This window comes from Rhinichthys klamathensis, unplaced genomic scaffold (genome assembly GCF_029890125.1).
Source record: "Rhinichthys klamathensis goyatoka isolate OS25496 unplaced genomic scaffold, OSU_Roscu_1.1 h1tg000303l_1, whole genome shotgun sequence".
Classification (NCBI taxonomy): domain Eukaryota; kingdom Metazoa; phylum Chordata; class Actinopteri; order Cypriniformes; family Leuciscidae; genus Rhinichthys; species Rhinichthys klamathensis.
In genome coordinates this window covers 287779-310888 of record NW_026606822.1, presented here as the reverse complement: position 1 = coordinate 310888, position 23110 = coordinate 287779, and the positions used below count along the sequence as shown (strand labels likewise).

Sequence of the window (23110 nt, the reverse complement as noted above, 5' to 3'; positions counted from 1 at the left end):
ATTTTGCAATGTCTTGAGTACTTACTTGCCAGTATGAGGATGTTGTTTTGACAGTCTTCCCATCCTATAAACGTCAAATAAAACGAAAGTGTTTACATTAAAGATATTTTTGCTTTATAGGCTTGCAAAAGTCTGCTCCAACCATTTCCCCCTTTCCTAAAAGAATTGAATGATTGCTCACTCACTGGCTCTAATGCGGTTTTGGTTAGCAATCGAGTTACGTGCTACGGACAATTGCAGGAGGCATTTTGGGAAGCTGTAGACACATGCAGATATTTCAGAATGCCATAAAGATATTCTTTACAGCACCAATTAGAGGGCTGCAATTTCAAAACCACATAAGTATTTTGAAAACTTTTGACTAGAAAACTAGAAAAAATGTAGATTTAGTAGCAATAAAAAGTTAAACTTCAAGGACTAGAGTGTACCTTTAGAAAAAAAGTATTTTTTTTCTAGTTAAAATATCACACAAATCCTCAAAGCAAAATAAGTTTACTCGAAAATCAACACTGAATAAGCTATTAATAATAGTTTTCAAAGAATGTGTCTTTAACACAAGAGTATTTTCAAAAAGAAATAAACTACACTTAATACACTTGTTCTAAGAAATTGTAGATGGAAAACAAGTCAAAAACATGCGAGCACGCACGCACACACACACAGTACTGTATGATTCCATATCTAGGCTATTTGAGCAAAAATGAAAAGGCATTAGCATGATTTTTTCACTGCTAAACTCATGCTATATTAACATGCTGTATTTCTTAAGTGTAGTAGTCAAATAGCACTGATGTGCTCAAATCAATGATTAAAAACAAGTTTAAAAACACAAGCCTTAAAGGTGGTTTAAATTCTACCTCTTTAACGCTAGATGTGAACTTCAATCAAGTTTTAACATTTCAATGATTCAGAAATTTCTAATTAAATAGACCAAACTGTTTCTAGCACTCCAGATCTGATATAGCCTAACTGAACATTACCCCAAAAAGAGCAAACAATCTAATTGCTGTTATCCACTATCGGTTCCAAGCCTATTGCTGATAAAAAACTCTCAGCGCTTATTATGTCTCCATTACGTCCTCAGACAGCCATGCAGTGTCAATTAACTTTAACTAATGAATTAAATTAACTTCTGTGGTAGGGCTGACACTCCCCGCAAATCACAGCAATGATCGCAGATCATGCTGACAGCTTCATATGGGTCAACAGTCACCTAACAAGCTTGGCTTCTCCTTAAAAAATCACACGGAGTTAATCAACCAGTGTTGGGGAAGTTACTTGATGCGGTAGCTTCCTAAGCTATAACTACTCAGAATTTACTTAAGCCATACAGTCAAGCTAAACCCTGAGAATTGTTTTGTGGATGCACGTGGAACAAAATATAGCATTTTGTCATACTAGGTACCATGTGCTGTATTTAAAAAGAAAAGCCATGACACTATACTATAAACAATAAAATAACCGAGCTATTGACACAATACTGAGAAATGTAGTTGAGTTAGTAGAATTGCTACTTTTAGTTAGTTACTCCTCAACACTGTTAACAACACCATTCAAGACAAACACCTTTGAATCTAGGCTGCGTTCCATCTCTCACGTGTTTGGCAATGTTTCCCTTAGCTGTGAGCGTGGGAGAGTGGAACATGTGCTTCAAGCCTCACCGTGGTCTCTCTCACGAACTTCTTTTCCCAAAGGAAGGATTCCCCAGTTCAACTCTTTAATATCAAAGCACATTTGCCAACATTGAAAAAGCATTTCATAGTCACTTCAGAAGCCCTGTTGTAATTCTTTGAAGTGCCTGTGCACTGGAGGAGAAGTGTGGAGCCAGCGTATAGTGTACTAATAGGAGAGGAGGTGGAAAGAGTGAAAGAGATAAAAAAAAAAAAACACTAGATAGAATGAGAGCAGGTCAGTTAGAACTTACAAAGGCATAAAAGAGAATTTCCGAGCTTTTTCATTCACCTTGTAAATAAGTGACTTGAACGAAACGGTGCAAAAAAAGATTTGCAGCGATCAAGGCTTGGAAATAATTGTTTAAACTGCATCAATGTTTAAAGAAATGCACAGTATTCTTAAGTATGCAAGACCGTAATTGATGATCATTTTAAAAAATGAAGTACTGTAAATAAAGGAAGTTTTTAATGCTATGCTTGACTCTGAAAAAAAGAAAGAAAAAGAAATATACACCTGAAGTGGAAGAGAGTGCTGGAGGAGGTGAGAACAAGTCAAGCAGTGAATCACGATGGTGCATGATAACGATATTGTGTAGGCATTAAAAATATGGCTAGAAAAATTTGCCGTATTTGAAACTCACCATTAAAACAAAATTTTCAGAGTTTAAAAGACTCAGCAACTCAAATGTACGCACGTGCATACTGAAAAAAAAAAGCCTGTTGTAAAATTCCCGTATGCAAATTTTAACCCAATTAGGCAACGATTAAGGGGAGTAATGATAACAGTGTCTGTCAAAGTTGTGGGAGATAACTCGTCCCCACGTCGAGATCAGTGTCATACAAATTAAATCTCAGTTCTTAAATTAAATCATGACCTCGAGGTTGCCAAAGTAACAATCCATTCCGAGAACTTTGAATATCCTGCGGTGACCGTTGGGGAAAGGATTAAACGGTTTGCTTTATGTCAGTATGCATAACAATTTTCATCAACCAAATTTATTTCTTTTATCAGAGTTTGTCATTTCAGATGGGGCGAAAAAAAACTAAACGAAAACATCACATTACATAGATAATTCTTCCTCTCTCTGGATAGGAGCTCTTCATTGGAATTCAGCTCCTTCATTCAGAATGTTGAAAAGAGACATGTGGGAGCCAAAGCATATTTCTCTCGACCTTGGGAGCCCATAGCATTCAAACTATAGAGAGAGAGGGGGTGCATGTGAGAAAAAGCAAGTGAGTTTTCAGTAAGAAAGCGGTTTTTAATGAGATGCTGCAAAGGAAATTTTAAGGAAAAGAACACAAGTCCTGCAATGCCCACACTGACACAGATTCTCCAACGCTATCTCACGACCAATTCGTCCGAATTTGACGAGTGATTAAAAGATGGCTAATTCGTACGAATTCGTACGACCTCATTCGTACGAATTTGTACGATTTGTCTAAACCCACGTGATGGGTAGGTTTAGGGGCGGGGTCAGGGGTAGGTCATTCGTACGAATTCATACGAATTGGGCAACTCGTCAAATATGTACGTTTTAGCAAAAATCGTACTAATTCGTACGATTGAGGTCGTACGAATTGTTACAAATTAGCCATCTTTTAATCACTCGTCAAATTCGGACGAATTGGTCGTGAGATCAGGTTGGATTCTCTGGTGCTAACTCATTCCTTTCTTCCGATTTTTTTTTCCAGAAAGGCGCTCACAGGTGGGTGAAGATTTGTGTTGGCAGCACAAGACCCCCAACCTCCTCCACCAGGAGACAAGGCAATTGGAAACCTAGAGGGACCAAGGGACCAAAGACGTACGGTAAACCTTTAATCTCATCAAAGGAACCCAGAGGAAGTTCCTTGACGGGAGATAAAGCGGATTGACTCAGAACTGCTGCCTAAAGAACCCGATGAGCATTCCATTCAATTACAAATGCATCGAAACGTGACATAACTATGAACTTTAAAAGATTGTGCCGTGTGAAAGGGTGCCTCCATTGACCCATTAATTCAGTTGTGACACATCTCAGATCCAAAAATAGACAATGTCTTCAGCCATGGGCAAAATGGTTGGATGGACCAACCGTCACTGTCAGGCCTCAACATTGGTTCTTCTCTACCTCTTCCTGACTGTTTTGGCTGCAAAGCCCAAAGGTCCAGGCCACACGCATCTAAACTCTATCCGGATTGATGGGGACATTGCATTGGGCGGCCTGTTTCCAGTTCATGCTCGGGGTCATGAGGGGAAACCCTGCGGTGAGCTAAAAAAGGAAAAGGGGATCCATCGTCTGGAAGCTATGCTCTTTGCTTTGGACCGCATCAACAATGACCACGAACTACTCCCAAACATCACGCTGGGGGCCCGCATTCTGGACACATGCTCACGGGACACTCACGCTCTGGAGCAGTCTCTTACTTTTGTCCAGGCGCTCATCGAAAAGGACGGCACGGATGTGAAGTGCCAAGGTGGTGGATCGCCCATCATTACCAAGCCAGAAAGGGTGGTGGGTGTCATCGGAGCGTCGTCCAGTTCCGTGTCTATAATGGTGGCTAATATCCTCCGCCTGTTTAAGGTAAATGCATTATCATACAGTAATGTTTGGGGTTTATGTTTGCTGTGGATTTGGATTGAACTTGATCATGGTGGAACTCAATTTCCATGCTGGTTCAGGCTGGTTTTGCGCTGACCTAAAGTGTCAGCGAAATTACTGATGAAAGGACTAATAGTTTCAAACGCTTTAGTATCCTTATCTGCTATTGTATTATAGATATAAAGTAATACAATTATAAAATTTGGGAATTAAATTAAGAAAATTATTTGATAAATGAATTACGAAAATAGAAAATAATAAATTATGAATGGATAAATAAATATTTATTTAGTTTGTTATAGTTATTGGTTAAAGTTTGGTCTGTTGCAGTAGCCATTTCAGTCAAAATATAATGGGCTAATGTTAATGACATGATGAAAAAGGCCGGTTGACTAAATTGAATTGGTATTTTGGAGGTCTTGCTGGAAATGAAGAAGCCTGGTTTGGACACAACTGGACCAGCTTTGAAAAATAAAACATGCTAGAGACTGGTCTTTTCACAGGTTTGAAATGAATACATTGATGTGTGAGATTGGATTTTGTCGCTGTTGCGTCTGCATCTTTCCTTTCCTGCTGTTTGGCATTCTCCTTTGGTAAGCAGAGTGGCATTATCCCAGTGAATGTATAATTGATAAGAAAGCAATCTGAGGGTTCTTACATTCACTTAGCCATGACCAAACAAAGTCAGTAGCATTCCTAAACTCATTCTGTGCAAATTGCAAGGCTCATGTGTGATAACATACACATGGCTCATTTCCAAACAAATGTTAACTCAATATTTACTACATTAAACTGATGAGATAAACAGTTGAGAGAGATTTCCGAATTAGGATACTGCACTTCCAGTCTTCAAGATTTGATTCTTTTCACATTGTTATGGAGGTGGGTAATTCTTCATTGATGAAATTTAACTGCACACTTTCACACTTTGATGATCACCTTGGGGGGATAATCTGAATATGCAAATTAAAATAGTTTTGCACCCACGAACATGCAGTTAACATACAATATGGGATACGGGTAATGTGGATTATGGGTTTAACAAGATGTACTGTGTCTTGTCTTTTATATGTAATGCATGAATTGTTAATTGAATTTGTGAATTGTGAACATCAACCTGACAATAAGAGTTTGTTATGCTCAAGGTTAACCATTGAAGAAGCTCTCTGCTTGCATACGTTAATGCACTCTTCAACTTAAGAGATCAAATACCTCTCCCTTTTGCAGGGGACTGTGGTTATGTTAAAAAAAAATTTGTTTGAATTTGGAGATCAGATTTGCATCTGTTCACAGCGGAGGAATATGAATAATGCAGGACTCAATGTTTAGCTCAGAATAGCACTGACCTGGCATCAGCGAGGCTGATTCTCATTCATTCTTCAGCCAGGCCGCCCAGAGACAGATGCCCAACGTTTAATGGATATTTACCCTCTGAAATGCCGACTACACGGTGCCATTCATCAGCCAGAGAGTTGTGATCAAAGACAGATCGCAGGCGGAGGAAACTAAGCAGCAGTGCGTGGAGATGACAGGCCTCGAGCACGAGTGCTGATATAAGCGCATTTAAAGCTCACAGCAAAAACACTGGTGTTATTGAGAAAAAGAGGCAGCAGGTGCAGCAACAGGGCAACTGGGGAGTCCTCGCTGCGGGTTGAGCTCGTACGCTTATAAATTCACTGAGTGCTTTTGTGCAAACCCTCTTATTAGGATCTTCAGATCAACTGTTTTACAAGAGCTTCTCTTTCAAAAGTACAAACTGCATCTATCTTAGCCTTGCCCACCTCAGTTGCAGTTAATGAAGATGCACCTCACTCATAAACCACACGGTCCTGCACTACGCATATATGGCTTGTTTCTCCCAGTTATTCGCAATTTCCTTTACTCATCTACAACATGTGCCCGTTCCTTCCAGAATCTTCAGAGCTATTTTACCGGAAAGCCTGAAAAAGGTTTCAGTCGGAGATGATGGAATCTTTTCATAATCCACTTAGATAATGGCTTCAGCTTTTTCATGCTGACCATCAAAGTACAATGTGTAAAAAAAGAAATGGTAAGAGGGATGTTTTCATTTGACTGAAAAATGTTGGATTAGCCTGAGAGTCCTCACTGACAAAAAAAAGTATCATGGCAGCATTACCATGGAATTCTGATCATGTACTGTAGTAATATCATGGTCTTCTTTGAAGTACCAGAGTGTGTAATCATTCAGTACTGTGGTACATACAAAGTCCCTTTGAGGCAAGTCAGGTCTCTCGGCAGGCATGTTAGGTAATGCTACTATCTACTTGAATGGTAAAAGCTGCCTGTCAAATTACATTTATAAATCAGCCATAAAAAAATATGAATTCATATAATACAATTGTTTTCCTTAGCTAAGCTTGCACTAAAAACTGTATTTTTACATAAATTTACATAAATATACACTTTGACAAGTGAGATTGCGATTGTATAAAGTATATGTAGATATTTTAAACATTTATATTGCTTTTACACAACAGCTCAAAAAACTACTATGTAAACTACACTAAACTTGACTATTTTTGATTCAATGACTCGCTCAGTAAATAAATGTCACTTGCTGGGTCTAATTTTGAGGGCTGTGCTCTCCGAAAGCCACATTTGTCGGCTATATAACGGAGGCCAGCTAGTGAGAACTGTGCAGGTAAACCTCACTCCCCTGATCTCCAGAGGCACACTAGCGAAGTGAAATGCCCAGTGAGTGGCGCTAAAAGCGTGTTTAATTTATTCCGAAACAGATGAACGGGAATATGGCAACGTTTTTATTAGGTTGGAGTTTGCACGTTTCACCTCAGTTCTGAATTGAAATGTCCGGTGAGTGGCAACTAAAACCTACCCGATAGTGTTAACAAAAGCAAATGTGACATAAAAACGCAATCGTAACCACAGTGTTTTATCTTGTTTTTAAACTCTTGTCTTCGAGCTCTTTTATTGTGATTCCTCTTTCATGGGATTCGTACCCGAGCCCTCTGCATCACAAGTACAATTCTGTACCAGCTGAGCTACTGAGCAAGCTTGGTGTGTCAGTAAAACTGAACATATGGAGCTGGTTAATGATGCTAGCTTAGCTTAAAAAGCTAGCTTATTAGCTCAAAGCTATTTTAGAAAAAAAACCCATAAAATTCTTAAGTAATAAAGCAATGACAGTAACAACGCCTCATGATGAATAACAATCCGGGGGTTTTCTTGGTTCAAAAATGGTCTTTGTTGGAGGCAGATGAACACGATCATTCACACACAGTACAAAAGTACCCTAACCCTATCCATGTGATCTGTGAGCCCATAGTACTAACAATAAATCCAAATGAAATGCAAAGAAGCAGTTATGCTAATACAAAGCATATTAACTTATCCTATTTATTCATTAAATAATTTGTTTTTGTTCTGTCCATATGGTCATAACTGTCAATCGGATTCAATCATGCATTTAAATACGGTTGTCAATCCAGAAACTTTGCGATGTGAAGTTAGCAGCATTAAAAATACAAATATATACAGAAAGACGACATGAAAGTCACTGAAAAAAATCAAACAGTGAAAAAGCACAATGTTGTTGGACTGTTAACCAGCACCCTTGGAATGCTGCTTGACCAATCAAATTCAGGACCAGTTGTTTAAAATGTGATAAGTAATTGAAAAGATGTTACTTAATTTTCACGATTCTTACTAAATACACTGTAAATAACTTTTCAGCTATACTTTTTCAACCAGACATTGAATATAGCACCATAGAACAGGTACTGCCTCAGCACATTTTTATTTAGTGCAATAAGAGCCTGTGTGCATTACAGAGTAAAACAAATGTAAAAACAAAACAAAAAAAACGGTAAATATCTGCCACATCTGTATGCTTACCCAAGGCAGTAAAAAAAATTGTGCATCAGCAAAAAGCATTTTTTGCTCCAGACAGTCTCCCTGAATTTAAACATGTCTCAGGCCAGATGCAGCTATTGGCCCTTTGCTTGCATTTTGCTAGTTTTCAATTATAGAATCCGAAGCACTGAGGAACAGGAAAAATGCATACTTGCATACGCAAATGCACACACAACCATCGCCCACAGCCTCAAACATGCACACACGCAAACACCGGGGAGAAAGAAAACTGCATACTCTTGCAAGAACACCCTCAAGATGGAAGGTCTGCCACCTGCATGCAGTTTAGGGGGTTAACAAAAAGCACTTTCCCTAGCATAGATTTGGCAGTTCTGAGCTTTTCATGATTAATATTTCACATCAGCATTACATAACAGCAGCTAGAAGCAGCAAATTACCCTTCCCCAACATCTACAGTATGTATTGAAAAATCCGACAGCACATTCAGAGTAGAGGCTGGAATCTGAAAGAAAAAGCACTAACTGTTGTTTGGAGTTTTTGTGAAATTTGCCAGTATCATTTATCTAACAAGAGAGTTGCTCAGTCAAACTCAAACAGCTGTCATAAACTCTGCAGCCACATCCTCTTGTTATCTCTTATTGTTGAAGTAAAATGGAAGCTTGTTTTGGATTGATCACTGAATTTTCAGTGCCAAAACACTTGAAATGAAACTATCTGAAGCATTTTAGATGTTTGCACCACTGATAATGTACTAGCTATTACAGAGTCTCTTACTTTCATGGCTATCGAGCAAAACTACCCCACTATCTTGGTCTAATGCAAACAGTCTGTTAAAAATTTATGTTGTGGCAGACCATCAGAATTGCTATTGTGGGTCATAGAACTGCCCTGGGTTCACGGCTATGCTAATAAACAACACCAGTCTATTTTATTTGAGCAATATTGTTGTCTGAAAAGACTGTTAATATGTTTGGTCCAAATTTATGTACATCATTAACTCAAAACATTGCATTTTTTACATTGCATTGTCATTTATCCCTACTGTTTTTTAGTGTTAAAGTCAACATGAATGCAAAACTGACCCTAAATACACATTCATATTCGTGCATGATTCGTGGGTGCACATTATTCCAAAGAAAAAATCTCAAAATGTATAAGGCTTTTGCTGTCATATTTTTTCAGTCCCTCCCCTCCAATGATGCCCAAAACCACTTTTATTGATCCTAACAATGCTCAACAGGTAAAATCATGTCCCACCCAACATTTTTTTTTCTTGTTGAATATCCCCTTTAACTCATAAATGCGTCGAAATGGGCTGCAAATGGCGTTTTCGTGTTGACATTAACAGAAGATGTTTACTTTCAGTCCAAAAAAGATCAATGGTTTCAAAGCATTTTCAGGGTGCTAATTAGCCTCAATTAATTACAATAATCACTGCCTGCTTGGCATTGAGTTTTGTATTCACGTACATCACTGATCAATGTTGTTGTGCTTTGAATGCAGGCTGTGAATGTGTATGCCACATGGTTTGCAGCTACGCCTGCAATTTAGCTATTAAATTGGAGAGCGATGTAATTGTCTGGAGAGTTTTTACACCTCCATTTTAAACCTCAATTCCTGCCCAGACACTTTGAGGAGGACAGTCGATTCATGATATAAACTCTCTCAATGGTTGTTTTGTCTGTCTGGATGTTTGATTGTTTTAGCTGCAGTGAGCAATAAAGAGTTTCAGAGAGTCAGGTAAGGGTCGCTATAACAATTGTTAACACTCACTCTTCAACTGGCCTGTTTACGCTGTTGTCTCACTGTCTGTTTTCACTCAAATGTCATGACATATTGCTCTCTTTTCCTCCATATTATCGTTTCTTTGTCCTCTTATGTCTTACTACCCAGGATTCTGACCTGACTGCTCTCACCAAATAACTTGCTGATGGCTATATTTGAAGTGATGTTGGAAGAGAAAGCAAAAAGAGCAGTTTTCAAAGCGGATGTGAGCACAATCAGCACGGTTCACCTATTTGTTTGAAACTGTTTCAGTGAGGAAAACTTTCAACATTTAAAACCTAAAAGGGGAAGCGTGTAATTTCTTTGGCGACAGGATGGAAACACTTTTTTTTTAGGGGAAATCAACCTATGAATGCTGTCAAAGTGTCTTGTTATAGTTTGGCTGGGATGATAAAAGAAAGTTTTTTTAACGAAAAAATAAATAAATGACACTTCATCTTTAAGTACACAATTCTAAGGGATTTTTAATTCTTGAAGGCACTGCACTGCTCTGCATTTATGGAAATTAATTCGGTTTCACTTTATTTTGATGGTCCCTTTAACACATTCTGTTGTCTATAAGTAACATTGCACCTACATGTCTACTAACTCTCATTAGAGTATTAGTAGAGTATTAGCAGACTGGTAGGGTTAGGGATACACTGTAAAAAAATTGCTGTAGTTATGCAGCTGTTTGCCAGTAACTTACTGTAGATTTAGATTGATGTATATTTACTGGCAACAGTTTGTTCAAAGTTAAATGAACATTAAACATTAACAAGTCTTTGTCTTTACAGAATAACATTATAAAATAACAATCTAATGCAAAGCATTCTGCGAACCAGAAATCTTCATCAACCTTTTTCTGTTTTTTTTTTTCCTTCAGATTTTGGTTCCCAGAATGCTTTGCATGAGGCTGTTATTTTAGTTTTATTCTGTAAAGATAAAGACTTGTTAATGTTTAATGTTCATTTAACTTTGAAAAAACTGTTGCCAGTAAATAACATCAATTTAAAACTACAGTAAGTTACTGGCAAGCAGCTGCCAGTAATACTGTAATTTCTACAGATTTTTTTTACAGTGTAGAATATGTTGACATGTAGTTGCAAAGTTACTTATAGTCAGTAGATTGTCTGTTGCAGGACCATCACAATAAAAAGTTAGCCGATATTAAGCAGATGTACGACAATACTCTAATGAGAGTTAGTTGACATGTAGTTGCAAAGTTACTTAACAGAATGTTCAAAAGGGACCATCAAAATAAAGTGCTACCATTAATTCCTATTAACTCAAATCTAATGTGATGCAACATAGTCTATTGCTTATCAATCACTCAGTGGTGTTAGATTTTCTAGCACATTTCATGAGAGAGCAGATGCAAGCACACACAATGTTGACATTTAAAATGAATCATTGAATTTACCCAGACAATGGCAATTGCTAGGCCTATAGACCGGGAAAATTGCAATTGATCCACATTGTTATCTGAGGCATTGAACCTTTTCATAAAATTTCTGGTTTATGGTGAGTTTTTTCTTGACATTGTAGGTCTAAGGGACTGATATCAGTGAGTTTTAGTTTTCTCTATATCTTTTTAATAATTTGTTTAGAGCACAGTAAATTGAACTATTTACATGCCAATGTGTGATATATGAACTTTCATGTATTCGAAGATTCAAATGCTTTAAATAGGCCTCCATTTACTTTAATTTGCTTTCTTTCAGTACAGGTTATGGCAAATAAATAGTCTCTCTTCCTGTGTGACTGATGGGGCTTTTACACACCTGCAGAAAAATACCACACTGGGTCTCTTTGATTTCTGAAGCAAACTTGCCATCATTTGAGTAGCTTGCTTAGAGGTTCAATTTGACATCGCCTTCCATCTCAAAGAGGGTTACATCGTAATAGCTCTCCGTCTAAGAGCGCCTCCATTTTTCAATTACACCTACCCAGCGTGTGATCATGTTTCTACCACCTCACAAACTAATACTCTATTGCAAGAGATTGGAGTGACAAATTTAACATAATTTCCTATTCAGAGGTTCCCACTAGTTTCTCATCTGGTTTTTGCATTAATGTGTGAGGTAGGCTATTAGAAATGTTTGCATTAACCCAACTCTGTCCAACGTAGGAGCCATTGGTACCATATTGTACGTTGACTGTAGGTGATTAAAAACTGGATTCAGGATTGTTCTTTTGAACCGAGTCTGCTCAATGAACTTGATTAGTTTCAGAAATTGGACTGAGCGGAATGGATTCACTCACGAATCAATCAACCGATTTTAAGAACCGGTTCAACCAGTTCTCCAAAAAGAGCAAATCTTTTGTGAAGCTGACATCATTAATTCAAAGTCACTGATAAGATTTAACGATTATTTTAATGCTGCTTTATTTGTCATTTTTGGTGCTTAACAGCGTTGGTGTTAAATGGATCATACATGTGCAAATTCTTCAAAAGCTTAGTTTCACTGAAGAATAAAAGTCATACAGTTTTTGGAAAAGAGGGTAAGTAAATAATGATGTTTAATTTTCCACTAAACTAGTTTTAATAATCATTTAATTCTATGAGAATGGGGAAGTGGATACAGAGGAAAGATATAGTTGGATTCACATTGAGAACATTGAGATTTTTAAAAGTCAGAATTCAACTTCTCTGAAGAGCTCTTGAGTTTAAAGCAGCATAAAAACAGCTTTTACAATAAACAGAACGTGCTACCCATTGGTGCTAGTTCTCGTTCATGGTGTGAACTGGTCTGTGGACTGTCTCCTGCTTGTAGACAACTAGTAATCTGGCACAAGTGTCCTTTAGAGTTTCTAGTTCAACTGTTCCATTTCACACAACACTTTTACATAGGCTACTATTCAAACTCTTTTCTCTTCTCCCCATTGCAGCGAATATCCAGCAATATCACGTTTAAATAGTGACAGTGACTAAAATAAATAATATAAAAGATGGCAACGTCTACTGGAAAATCGCATCTGATGCGAAGTCGATGAAGGCGCGCGTTCACCCGTCAGAACTTAATGAACCAACGGCAGCTTTACTTTGAGTGGAGACCGAATTGCGTGGGTTTGAGTCGCGCGCATGCAGGCCAAAAAACTGAGGGGATTCGCGTCGGATGAAGACAGACTTGGTCGAAAACTTCAGGTGAGACAGCTAATTTCGGCGTATCTGAATTCTGAAACTTATCGGAATCATATATGAAAGCACAACAGTCAATTGCCGGTTGCATTGTATGATTTGCGGTTCCGTTCACGTTCACTTCACACGGGTGTTCTTCCAATATAAGTTTGTGAAATTTTACGAGAACGCGGTTGTCAGTCTCACAAACACCTGAACTGGGTATGAAAATACGAATTACGCGCTCAAATACAATTATGGTAACCTTATTTTATTCTACAGTATGTGAACCTAATGGTACAAACTGTGCTCGTATTTGCCAATACAGCAAAGTCTGTCAGCAAACATATTTTAATGTGAAATTTGTCTGAAACCAAATTAGGCTTATCTGACGCCATGTCAGTTAGCTTTATCTTGCTATATTGAGCCACTGTTGTCTTGTCACTCTTTTATTTCCATAACAGAATATAAAAGAGCAGCTTCAGAGCAATACACTTTTTTTTGTATTCTGTAATATTTTGATGTAATATCAGCCTGTAATATCAGTCTTGTAGAATTCATGAGATATGAAATGCATGAGGAAGAATCATGTAGGCAGGGTATATTCAGCAGTGCTGTGATATTGAAGCAGGTTGCTCTGCTTTGCTTGACGATTTTGCATCCATTCCAGTCTTTTCCCAAGTCTCCAGTGCATCCTTGTAAAAGTGAATTAGTGCAAATCTGCCTGGGGTGATATAGCTAATTCAATGACTGAATCATGTCTTCTTAAAACAAAACAGACTGATCTGTCCGTAGTCCCTGTCATGTTGAATGAGGGCAGAAAGTGCTTGTGTTGTTTGGTAGAGAGCACATCAAGTGTGATTGCGTGTAATGGCAGTCGGCTACTTCTTTTCTTCTCAATGTTGTATGCTCTGTTTTTTTCCTTTGCTCTTTTCTTGCATGTTTTTTTTTTACCTGTTGCATAAATAATGCACATAATATTTTTGGTTTCTGCTTTTTTCTATACTAGCACATACTGTCTCTGCATGCAATGTTTAGCACTTATTGCTACTTGCCCTAATTTCTTGTTGGGAATAACTTTACAGTGTATCAAAACTGAATTAATGCCTGAATGTGTGGCTCTGTCTGTTTGCTAATGTCTGGAAGTAAACTTGGGAAAACTCATTGGAGTGCCCTTCCCTTCAGGGATTTCTCCAGTATACTTGTCACACCGGTGAAGCTGCTCGAAGATTGACTTCAACTTCCATTCCACCTCGCTTGTCAAGGTGGTCAATTCCCTCAAAGCATACCGGCCCTCCCCCCATCCTATTACTTTGGGCTTTTTCCTTCACTGTGCGGCACAAACAATATCACAAAGGCTAGAGGCTTACGATCCTGTCTGAATATCAAATCATTTCCTTCATCTTTGAGATACCTACATCCAATCATAATTAAATACAATCAAAGAACATATTTTTTTGATGTACATAATGATTGGAGCAGCATATTTGCTTCATAGTTTGATATAACCACATCACCAATGCCAGTTTGAATTGGAAATTGTACTATTGTACATGCACGATCATTGAATAATCGATGGATGGCTTTGCTAGGTGCAGGGATTTTGAGCAGTGGTAACGGGTAATCACGGCTATGTTTACATGTAAATTTTTTAAAGTTTTACACAACTTTTATTTCAATCGGACTGAATTCATTCCGATTGATTAATCTGAATGCAGTGTCTACATGAACGCTAAACATGTGATCATGTTTATGTGCGCTTTTATATGTCACAAGCTTCAAATCGGAATAGATTTGCGCATAAGAACCGTTCTCCTACATTGGTTCTTTATTTGTTTTAAACAGCAGACTTAATATTTATCCAATTCTGATCATAATTTGGAGACAATGAACATATGAACTGTTGTTCCGTGCTGCCCCGCGCTTAGTCGTCTGTGGATGAGAATCCGAAAGAAAAACAACTGGTTGGATATATACTGGGAAATTCTGCTCCACTTCACAGACGCTGAGTGAAAGGAGATTTTTAAAATGACAGGACACTCATTTATGACACTTTATTCAACAGGAAGAACAGCTCGTTCCCATAGACAGTATAAGAAGTGGACAGAGCCATCTCATTGGAACTCAGGGGAGACAGTTGAAGCCCATTTTTAGCGATTTTTGAGCACTTCCGTTCCTGACGCGCAGACTCAAACCGACTCAAACTAAGCTTGATGACGTGAGCAACCTGTCTGACAGACGTGAATCTTCTAGTAGCTGTGCGTGAAAATTGCCGACGTTAATCTTGCAGAGACGGGGAACTTGAGCAAAGAGTTCTTTGGCGTGAGTGAGCAGGAGTAAGTATTCTGATTAATTATTAATTGGTATAGTATTTATTTTAAAATGTGCTTCTCCCTTGACGGGACGTCCCCCCGATTGCCTGCGAGCTTCTCCTCCTGTCTGTACGGTAATTTCTGTACAGCGCGACAGAGAGTCGAGTGGTTATGACGCAATCGTTAGCCTATTTTTACTAAATCTGTTTCTACGGGGCCATAACATAGAAGGTAATGGAGCCCTTTATACATTGTCATGTTTCTTTAGAAAGAAATAATGGACAAATGGAGTCTTTAACCCTCTGGGGACCAAGGTGTTTTTGGGGTCCTTGAGATGTTTTGACATGCCCTGACATTTGTGCTTTTTTTCAGTTGCTTATAAACATATTACTGGCACAGGTGAAATTACACTCTATTTAGCACAAACAGGGCTACCATAATATGTAAGCAACATGTATGTACATGTTTGTATTTTTGAGAGAATATTGTTTATGCATGTTTATTGATAAAACTAAAAATTAAAGTTTCTTAAATAAGGCCACAAAACACATATGTGTCCACAAGACTTTTGACTAATGGAAGTTGTGGCCTAGAGTATTTGCTTCAAAATGATCTGAAAATCATCCTTTCTAATCATTCACATAACACCATAGATTGCTTTAAATTGTGAAAAACATTTTTTTGTTTGAAAGGCAATATGCGAATGGGCGTGAACGGCCCAACCCCCTCATGTATAATTAGGTGATACTCTACTTAGGTGATTAGAAGATGCATTCATTTCATTCAGGTGTGTCACAAGAAAGAATGCAAGGAAAATATATATACATATATATATACACACACAGACACATATATATATATATATATATATATATATATATATATATATATATATATAATCAAAATATAAATGAAAGTCAAAAGCACATTTTTAGTCATACCTGAAAACAAATCCTGTTCAAATAGGTTATAGGCCATTCAATAGAATTGGTTCAAAGTTAGAGTTGGAAACATCTTGAAAAGAAAATTGTCTTTTACCATAAATCTCTTATAAAGTATTATTTTTTAAAGTATGCCAATACATTTTTTATTATACATATTTCAAAGTTAAGGATTCATTATTTTGATATAGCCTAGCTGGAACAAACACTATAACAGTTGATAAGTTTATTTTTGACAAAACATACTATATATTTAACATATGAGCAGAAACTGCTAACAAAAGCTTATTTGATGTCTATTTTGGAGTTAAAACTTTATAATCTATCCTAAACTAGTCAAACACACACACACACACACACACACACACACACACACACACACACACACACACACACACACACACACACACACACACACACACACACACACACACACACACACACACACACACACACACACACACACACACACACAGAGAAACATGATTCAAATTTAAACAGTAGGCTATTTTTGCGTTTACAGACACTAACGTTATTATATATCGCGATTAGAACAAAGCACAATAATAAAAACACTTACAGCCCAGCTCGCTCCTCGAAGTGAAAATAAACCAGCACTTGTTCTGAGGTAGGTAAATGTCCCAGGATTTGGAGTAGTTTAAGTCTATTTTTCTGCTATGTGAAAAAAATCTGCCAAAACGCACGGGTGCGTTCTTGGTCCCCAGAGCGTTAAACGCCTCAGATGTAAAGTTATTCGCTGTCAAAGTGACTCCAAAATGAATGGGAGTCAATGGAAATGCTAACGCAAGTGAAGTTCTGCTACAAGATGGCGGCACCCGGCCGGCTTCAACTTCCGGTCGATGGATTACCCCCTTGCTCGTTCCGAGCATCTTACGTCATTACGCTATTTCTACGTCATTGCACATGCGCAATCCTTTCAGTTTTCAATCCGATTAAGCGTTTAGATGTCCTCTCAATCGGATTAGAAAAGGAATAAACCACCCCTTGCAATCCGATCGAAATTGAATTCGGATCGAGCTCAATCGGATCATTAAGGTGTTTACATGAAGGTTTTTCAGTCCGATCATTAAGGTGTTTACATGAAGGTTTTTCAGTCCGATTGAGCCGTCAATCCGATTGCTAATGGATTATTTGGTTGCATGTAAACGTAGCCTATGTAAGCAGCAGCATGTCTGACTTGCTCACAGCAGCGTGTCGTGTATGTATTGGCAGTAACAAGTCCTGTTGCGCTGCAGCAGCCGCATTAAAAGCAGCAGACCTTGGCAGGTCTATTCCGCCAAGACCAGACAGATCAATATTGTCATACCTATTACCATGCCAAAGAGTTGTTATGATAAAAATGTCTTTACTGTGACTTTTGATCAATGTAATGCACCCTTGCGGAATACAAGCATTAATTTTTTTTAATTTTTTTTTTTTAGAAAAAATCTTAGTGCAGAAACTTTTGAATAGTAGTGTATATTGTAATTGTTGTACTTGTTTATTGCTATTTTTAAAAGAAATATTTTATTTATTACAAATCATCCATGACAAGATCAAAGAGAGTTCATATCAGTGCAAGATGTGAACAAAACCTTTTAAGACAAATGAAAGAGAGAGAAAATCTTTAGCCGAAAATATAATGAGCGTGTGATGCATTCCCCCAGTTGCTGAGAATTACAGGCATCACTGCTTACAAAGAGACTTGACTTTAAGCGATTCATTTAAATTTCATTTGAAGTAACTAACCTTTAAATCGTGCAGCTCACCAGCCCTTTCCGTTGTGTGTTGCAGAGAGTATCTGGCATTTTGTTATATTGTTGTCGTAATTTAATTTGTTTATTTTCAGGTCTACATAAAAATGGCAGATTTTCAATGTGCTGTCAGATTTTTTTACTTCACGCCAGGGCCGTAGTCAGAAATGTTGAGGCTGAGGAGGGCCCCCGTGATATAGTCTCATTGAGCCAGCAGAGAGGGGGCCCATCCATAAACCTTTTGTCTTGGACCCCTGCACACATAATACTGTGAACATTCTGCTAGAACAGAAACCTCAGACTTCACATTCAGATTGCGATACATTTAGTCTTGACAGGGCAGCAAATCATCTACCATGACAAGATCGAAGAGAGTTAATATCAGTGCAAGATGTGAACAAAACCTTTTAAGACTGAGAAAATGAAAGAAAGAGAAAATCTTGAACCCAAAATATAATGAGCGTGTGATGCATTCCCCCAGTTGCTGAGAAGCACAGGCATCATTGCTTACAAAGAGACTTGGCTTTAAGCGATTCATTTAAATTTCATTTGAAGTAACCAATCTTTAAATTGTGAAGCTCACCAGTCCTTTCCATTCTGTGTTGCAAAGAGTATCTGGCATTTGGTTAAAAAAATTATAATAATTTGATAGATAATACAAAGCAGGAAGAATGAAAAATCAATTCATTATTTCTCAAGTGAGTCTCACCGTCTTGCGTCTTCCTCTTTATTGTTCTACGAGTGGACAAGTTATTCTTTTGATGCAAATGTCCAGGCTGCAGGTGATGCTAATAGAGTTCGAGGTCAGTGAACAACCCCAGAAATGCCAAAGCCATAGATCATCACAAAGTATGAAAGGTTTATCAGCAGGCCTTGCTTGTTGATATATATGTGCATAATTCCTGACAATGCAATTTGATTGCAAGCATACTGTAGCTCTCGTTTAGTTTGCTTGTTCATTTGTTAGTTAGGTTTTGCACGTCAGCACTCATTTTCAAAACAAGTCAACCTTTATCAGCGCAGCCATTTTTCTGAGCTGATTGGTATTGTTTGCTCACAGGATTGTCTTGGTTCACTAACAGCAGCACACACTGCAGAGGATAGACGACAGCGTGCATTATTTGCGTGGTGGGTAGATCCGATTTTCCCTTGACAACTCCCCATGATTGAGCTGATAGACTATGGCGCCCAATGAATTTGTCTTTGCTGAAGGAGTCTCGGCAAATGTTTTACATGCTCCTCATTAAAGTCTTAGCTTTCTTCTTGAGAGCGAACCTGAGAAGTAAAGCTTAGAACTGGGGAGCCATATCTGTATTGATTTAACACCTCATTGGGGGAATGACGGCTGAATCAAGATTAACGCTTCTGCGCAATATCTGCGTGGTGTGCCCATTCCTCTTCAACCCCATTAGTTGAGGGGTGATAGCCAAGCTGGCCAACAAATCTGTTTACACTGTCAAGCGCACTCAATGGCAAATGCACCAGCAGGAATGAGCCGCCTTATGAAAGCTTTTCATTTTCTCACTGCAGCGACGTTGATGGATAACCGTGCTGGGGTGTTTCTTTTTCACTATACTCTATTGTGTGTGTGTGTATAGCCATGCATATTTGTGTAACTGCCCATTGGTTAATGGTCTGCTATAGTGATGGGGCCAAATGGAGTTGTGCCAGAAAGCACTGGCAGAAGAGGGTATAGGGATGTCAGAAGTACCTGTACTATAGTAAAAAATGTAAAGATGGCAGTTTTTCCACAATGTTGTTAAATATTCATAGACTGACTGACAAGCTGCTGCTTTTAAATGCTTATATATAGTGTTTTTTGTTGTTGTTGCATGCATGCACAGTAAAGTAGCTGTGTGCATGAACGGTCAAATACCCAACTTGAGACCACTTGGCGGTGTATTAATGTAACAATATTGGTTTGTCTTAATTGGACATAAACAGGAGGGACAGGAAATCAGATTTGGGTAAATAGGCCTTGCGGTGTAAACGCTGCCCAATCATATTTTTCTTGTAAAAACTGCATTTACATAATTGGAAAATACTGCAAAAATAATTGTCTTAATCAGTATTTTGTCTTTTTCGCTTAAAAAATGTCTAAACATCCTTAAAATGAAGGATAGCAAGAAAATAGAATAAGCTATTAATAATTATTTTTCATAGAATATACATGTATATGCTGTTTATACATTAAATGCTGACCCAATTAGCTTTCCCCCCTTTTTTAAAGTATAAAACAAAATTTAGTGAGGCATATGCAGTTTAAGAAAAATAAACAGGATTCAAGATATGTTCTATGAAAATAGGATTTATTTTGACACTAAATCTTATCTTGTTTTACTGGAAATCAAGATAAAGCCCTTAAAAAGAAAAGTTATATTGATATTTACGTAATAAATAAATGTAGTACACACATTCAATAGAATGTCAGTTTCTATTGAATATTGCTGTGGTGTAGAAATTGATATAGAATATTGTGACATTTTGGTGGTATTAGTATTAATGACTGAAATTAGGCTATTGTGACAACCCTAGAAGTTTTTAGTTCTGTTCAGTATTGTGCCACTTGTGTAGCCGTATTCTCTCAAAACCCTCATTCTCTTCTTTCCTTTGAATCTGGCCTCATCTGAACTTAGCCTAAACTTCATCAAAGTCTTTTCTTCTGATGTTGTTGGAGGTCAGCAAATAGGGTGGTATTGGTATTATTATAGAGACTTTCTCCACTGCCTTTGTTTCTGTCAACTAGGGCCTCTCTTTGCCTCACACTCCCTCTCTCCAATCTCTTTGGAGACAAATTACTAAGGTTGAGGGTTTATCTTTGTATTTCTTGCAGCATCGGTCCATCTATTTGTGCATGCTGCTATATTAAGATGGTGTTACCACACTGGGTACCCGCAACCATACTGTTTTATCCCATGCATGTTCTGTTTTTAGGGAGCATGCCAGTGTTTCCCCTACCATTGTTTTGAATGAATGAATGAATGAATGAATGACAAAAATATTATAAAAAATAAAATAGACGCGCAAGCTCCATGTAGTAGCCTAACCTTTTAGTGGCTAATGATTTTCGCGATGCAGAAAATGCGGACGGAAACGCGGAATCCAGTCATAAAAACGGAATTTACTCTATAACGAGGAATTTCACAGAATTTGTACATTTTTTCATGAATAAATAAAAAGCAGTTCAGTATACTTGAAATAAAATCGCGGTATAGACTATATTAAACCGCAAAAAAACAATTTAAATACGAATCCTGCATGTTCTGCGTGAATGAATGGTCCAGACGACGCGCAGTTTCATTTACCTCACACACACTGAAGCATGTGTGACGCTCGCACTGTTTTTTGCCTTTATGAGGACACGAATGCATGAACTTCATCTCCAAACTCTAGATCCGCTCTAATAGATACTTCGTGAGCAACCGCTTCGTTTGAGAAAAACTATCGTCATGTCATAAACTCAAAGGTCTTCACGGCTACCCGTCAAAATAAATGTTCGGTTTAACTTTATAGAAATATATTTCTGTTGTACAATAGAATTTAGATAGCCTACGTCTCAATGTAATGATAATAATAATACTAACACTAATACAAATAAATTATCATCAAAACTTTATTTTTTAAGGAATAATACATTTTTCTTCCATGTTTTAATTTTAACAGTAAAGCTCATTGTGTTTTTGTTGTTTGACAAAAAGTGTTTAATTTCATATGATTAAATGAATGTTTTATGTCTTCATTTGATTAACAGAAAAAAACACAACACCGAATTTGTGTAAAAAAAAACCCATTTCATAGATTTAAAAAAACAATTTTTGTATAAGTTTCATGATTTCAATTAGACATGCTTTTTTTATTACTAAAAATTTTACACCCCATATCCGTAACATGCCTGCTCCGCGACACTAGTATATTCGAGGGGTCTTATACCCCTTCCACCCCTGAAAAAAATCCTAGGCGAAAACCTTATTGAGGTGTTCATTTCTGAAAAAAATAAATAAAAAAATAGAACACATGCACATCACACAGCCATTACAACAAATAAATAAAGAGTAAAGCAGAAAGAAAAGCTTCCAAAATTTGGTATTTGTGCACTCAGGAGAAAATCTAACATCAACCATGCAGTCAGACCATGAGAGAGGAAACAACTGTGTGTTATTGCTTTTATGTAGAGTGCCTCTTAAAGGTGCTCCCTGAGCCGGAAGAGTTCATTTACTAGATAGATCTTGACAATGGACTCTTTTGTTTTTGAGCATTAGCGTGCCCTACTACAAAGCAGTAAAGCCCTAATAACGTCCAAAAAGGGACTCGGGCACTGACTCACTTTGAGCATTACCTGTCTCCTCATCTCAGTGCCAGACACTTACCCAACTGAGAGCCAGATCAGTGGAGCTTTCAAACCGGACTCACTGTCCAGAGGACTTACTGGGGCACCGAAATGAGAAATGTAACAATGGGAGCTATTTTCTTGATTTCTGAGTAGATGGATGACCCACCCAGCAATGTCATTTATCCACAAGAACATTTATGTGTTAGTGGCAAACCCAGCAAACAAAAATATGTTCTAAGAACGTTTTGGATAATGTTCCTATTAAGTTCTGAAAATGTTATTATTATGTTTTAAAAACTTTTTGAATGTGAATGCTAGAGAAAACGTTAAGTGAATGTTTATAATTTTGCAAACATTATGGGAACATTACGTTCTCTGAACCATCTAAAACAAGTAGTTAACGTTTAAAAAGTAAAGTCCAACTAAAATGTTTTAGAAAAACGTTCCATGAACAATATATAAATAATGTTTTTGTGCTAACATTTGAATTGTTATTAAAGATAACTTTCTGTTAACGTTAATGGAAGAACGTTTATAACTTACTGACCCCAATTTCTTTATACAATTAATGCATCCTTGCTGAATAAAAGTATCAATTATCAACTTTTTAAAAAAGTTACTGACCCCAAACCTTTAAATGGTAGAGTATGTATGTATGTACCGGTCCTTCTCAAAAAATTATCATATTGTGATAAAGTTCATTATTTTCCATAATGTAATGATAAAAATTAAACTTTCATATATTTTAGATTCATTGCACACCAACTGAAATATTTCAGGTCTT

The 23110-nt window shown here is 37.5% G+C and overlaps 1 protein-coding gene across 2 annotated transcripts in view; it reads left to right on the top strand.

Annotated features, from left to right (window-relative positions):
• Positions 1–3706: 3706 nt before the first annotated feature.
• Positions 3707–23110, top strand: part of grm4 (glutamate receptor, metabotropic 4) — a 135327-nt gene continuing 115923 nt past the window's right edge. For both annotated transcript variants that reach the window (XM_056270561.1, XM_056270562.1), the window contains exon 1: positions 3707–4234. In XM_056270561.1, coding sequence (XP_056126536.1) covers positions 3707–4234 — 528 coding nt within the window. The remainder of the gene's footprint in view (positions 4235–23110) is intronic.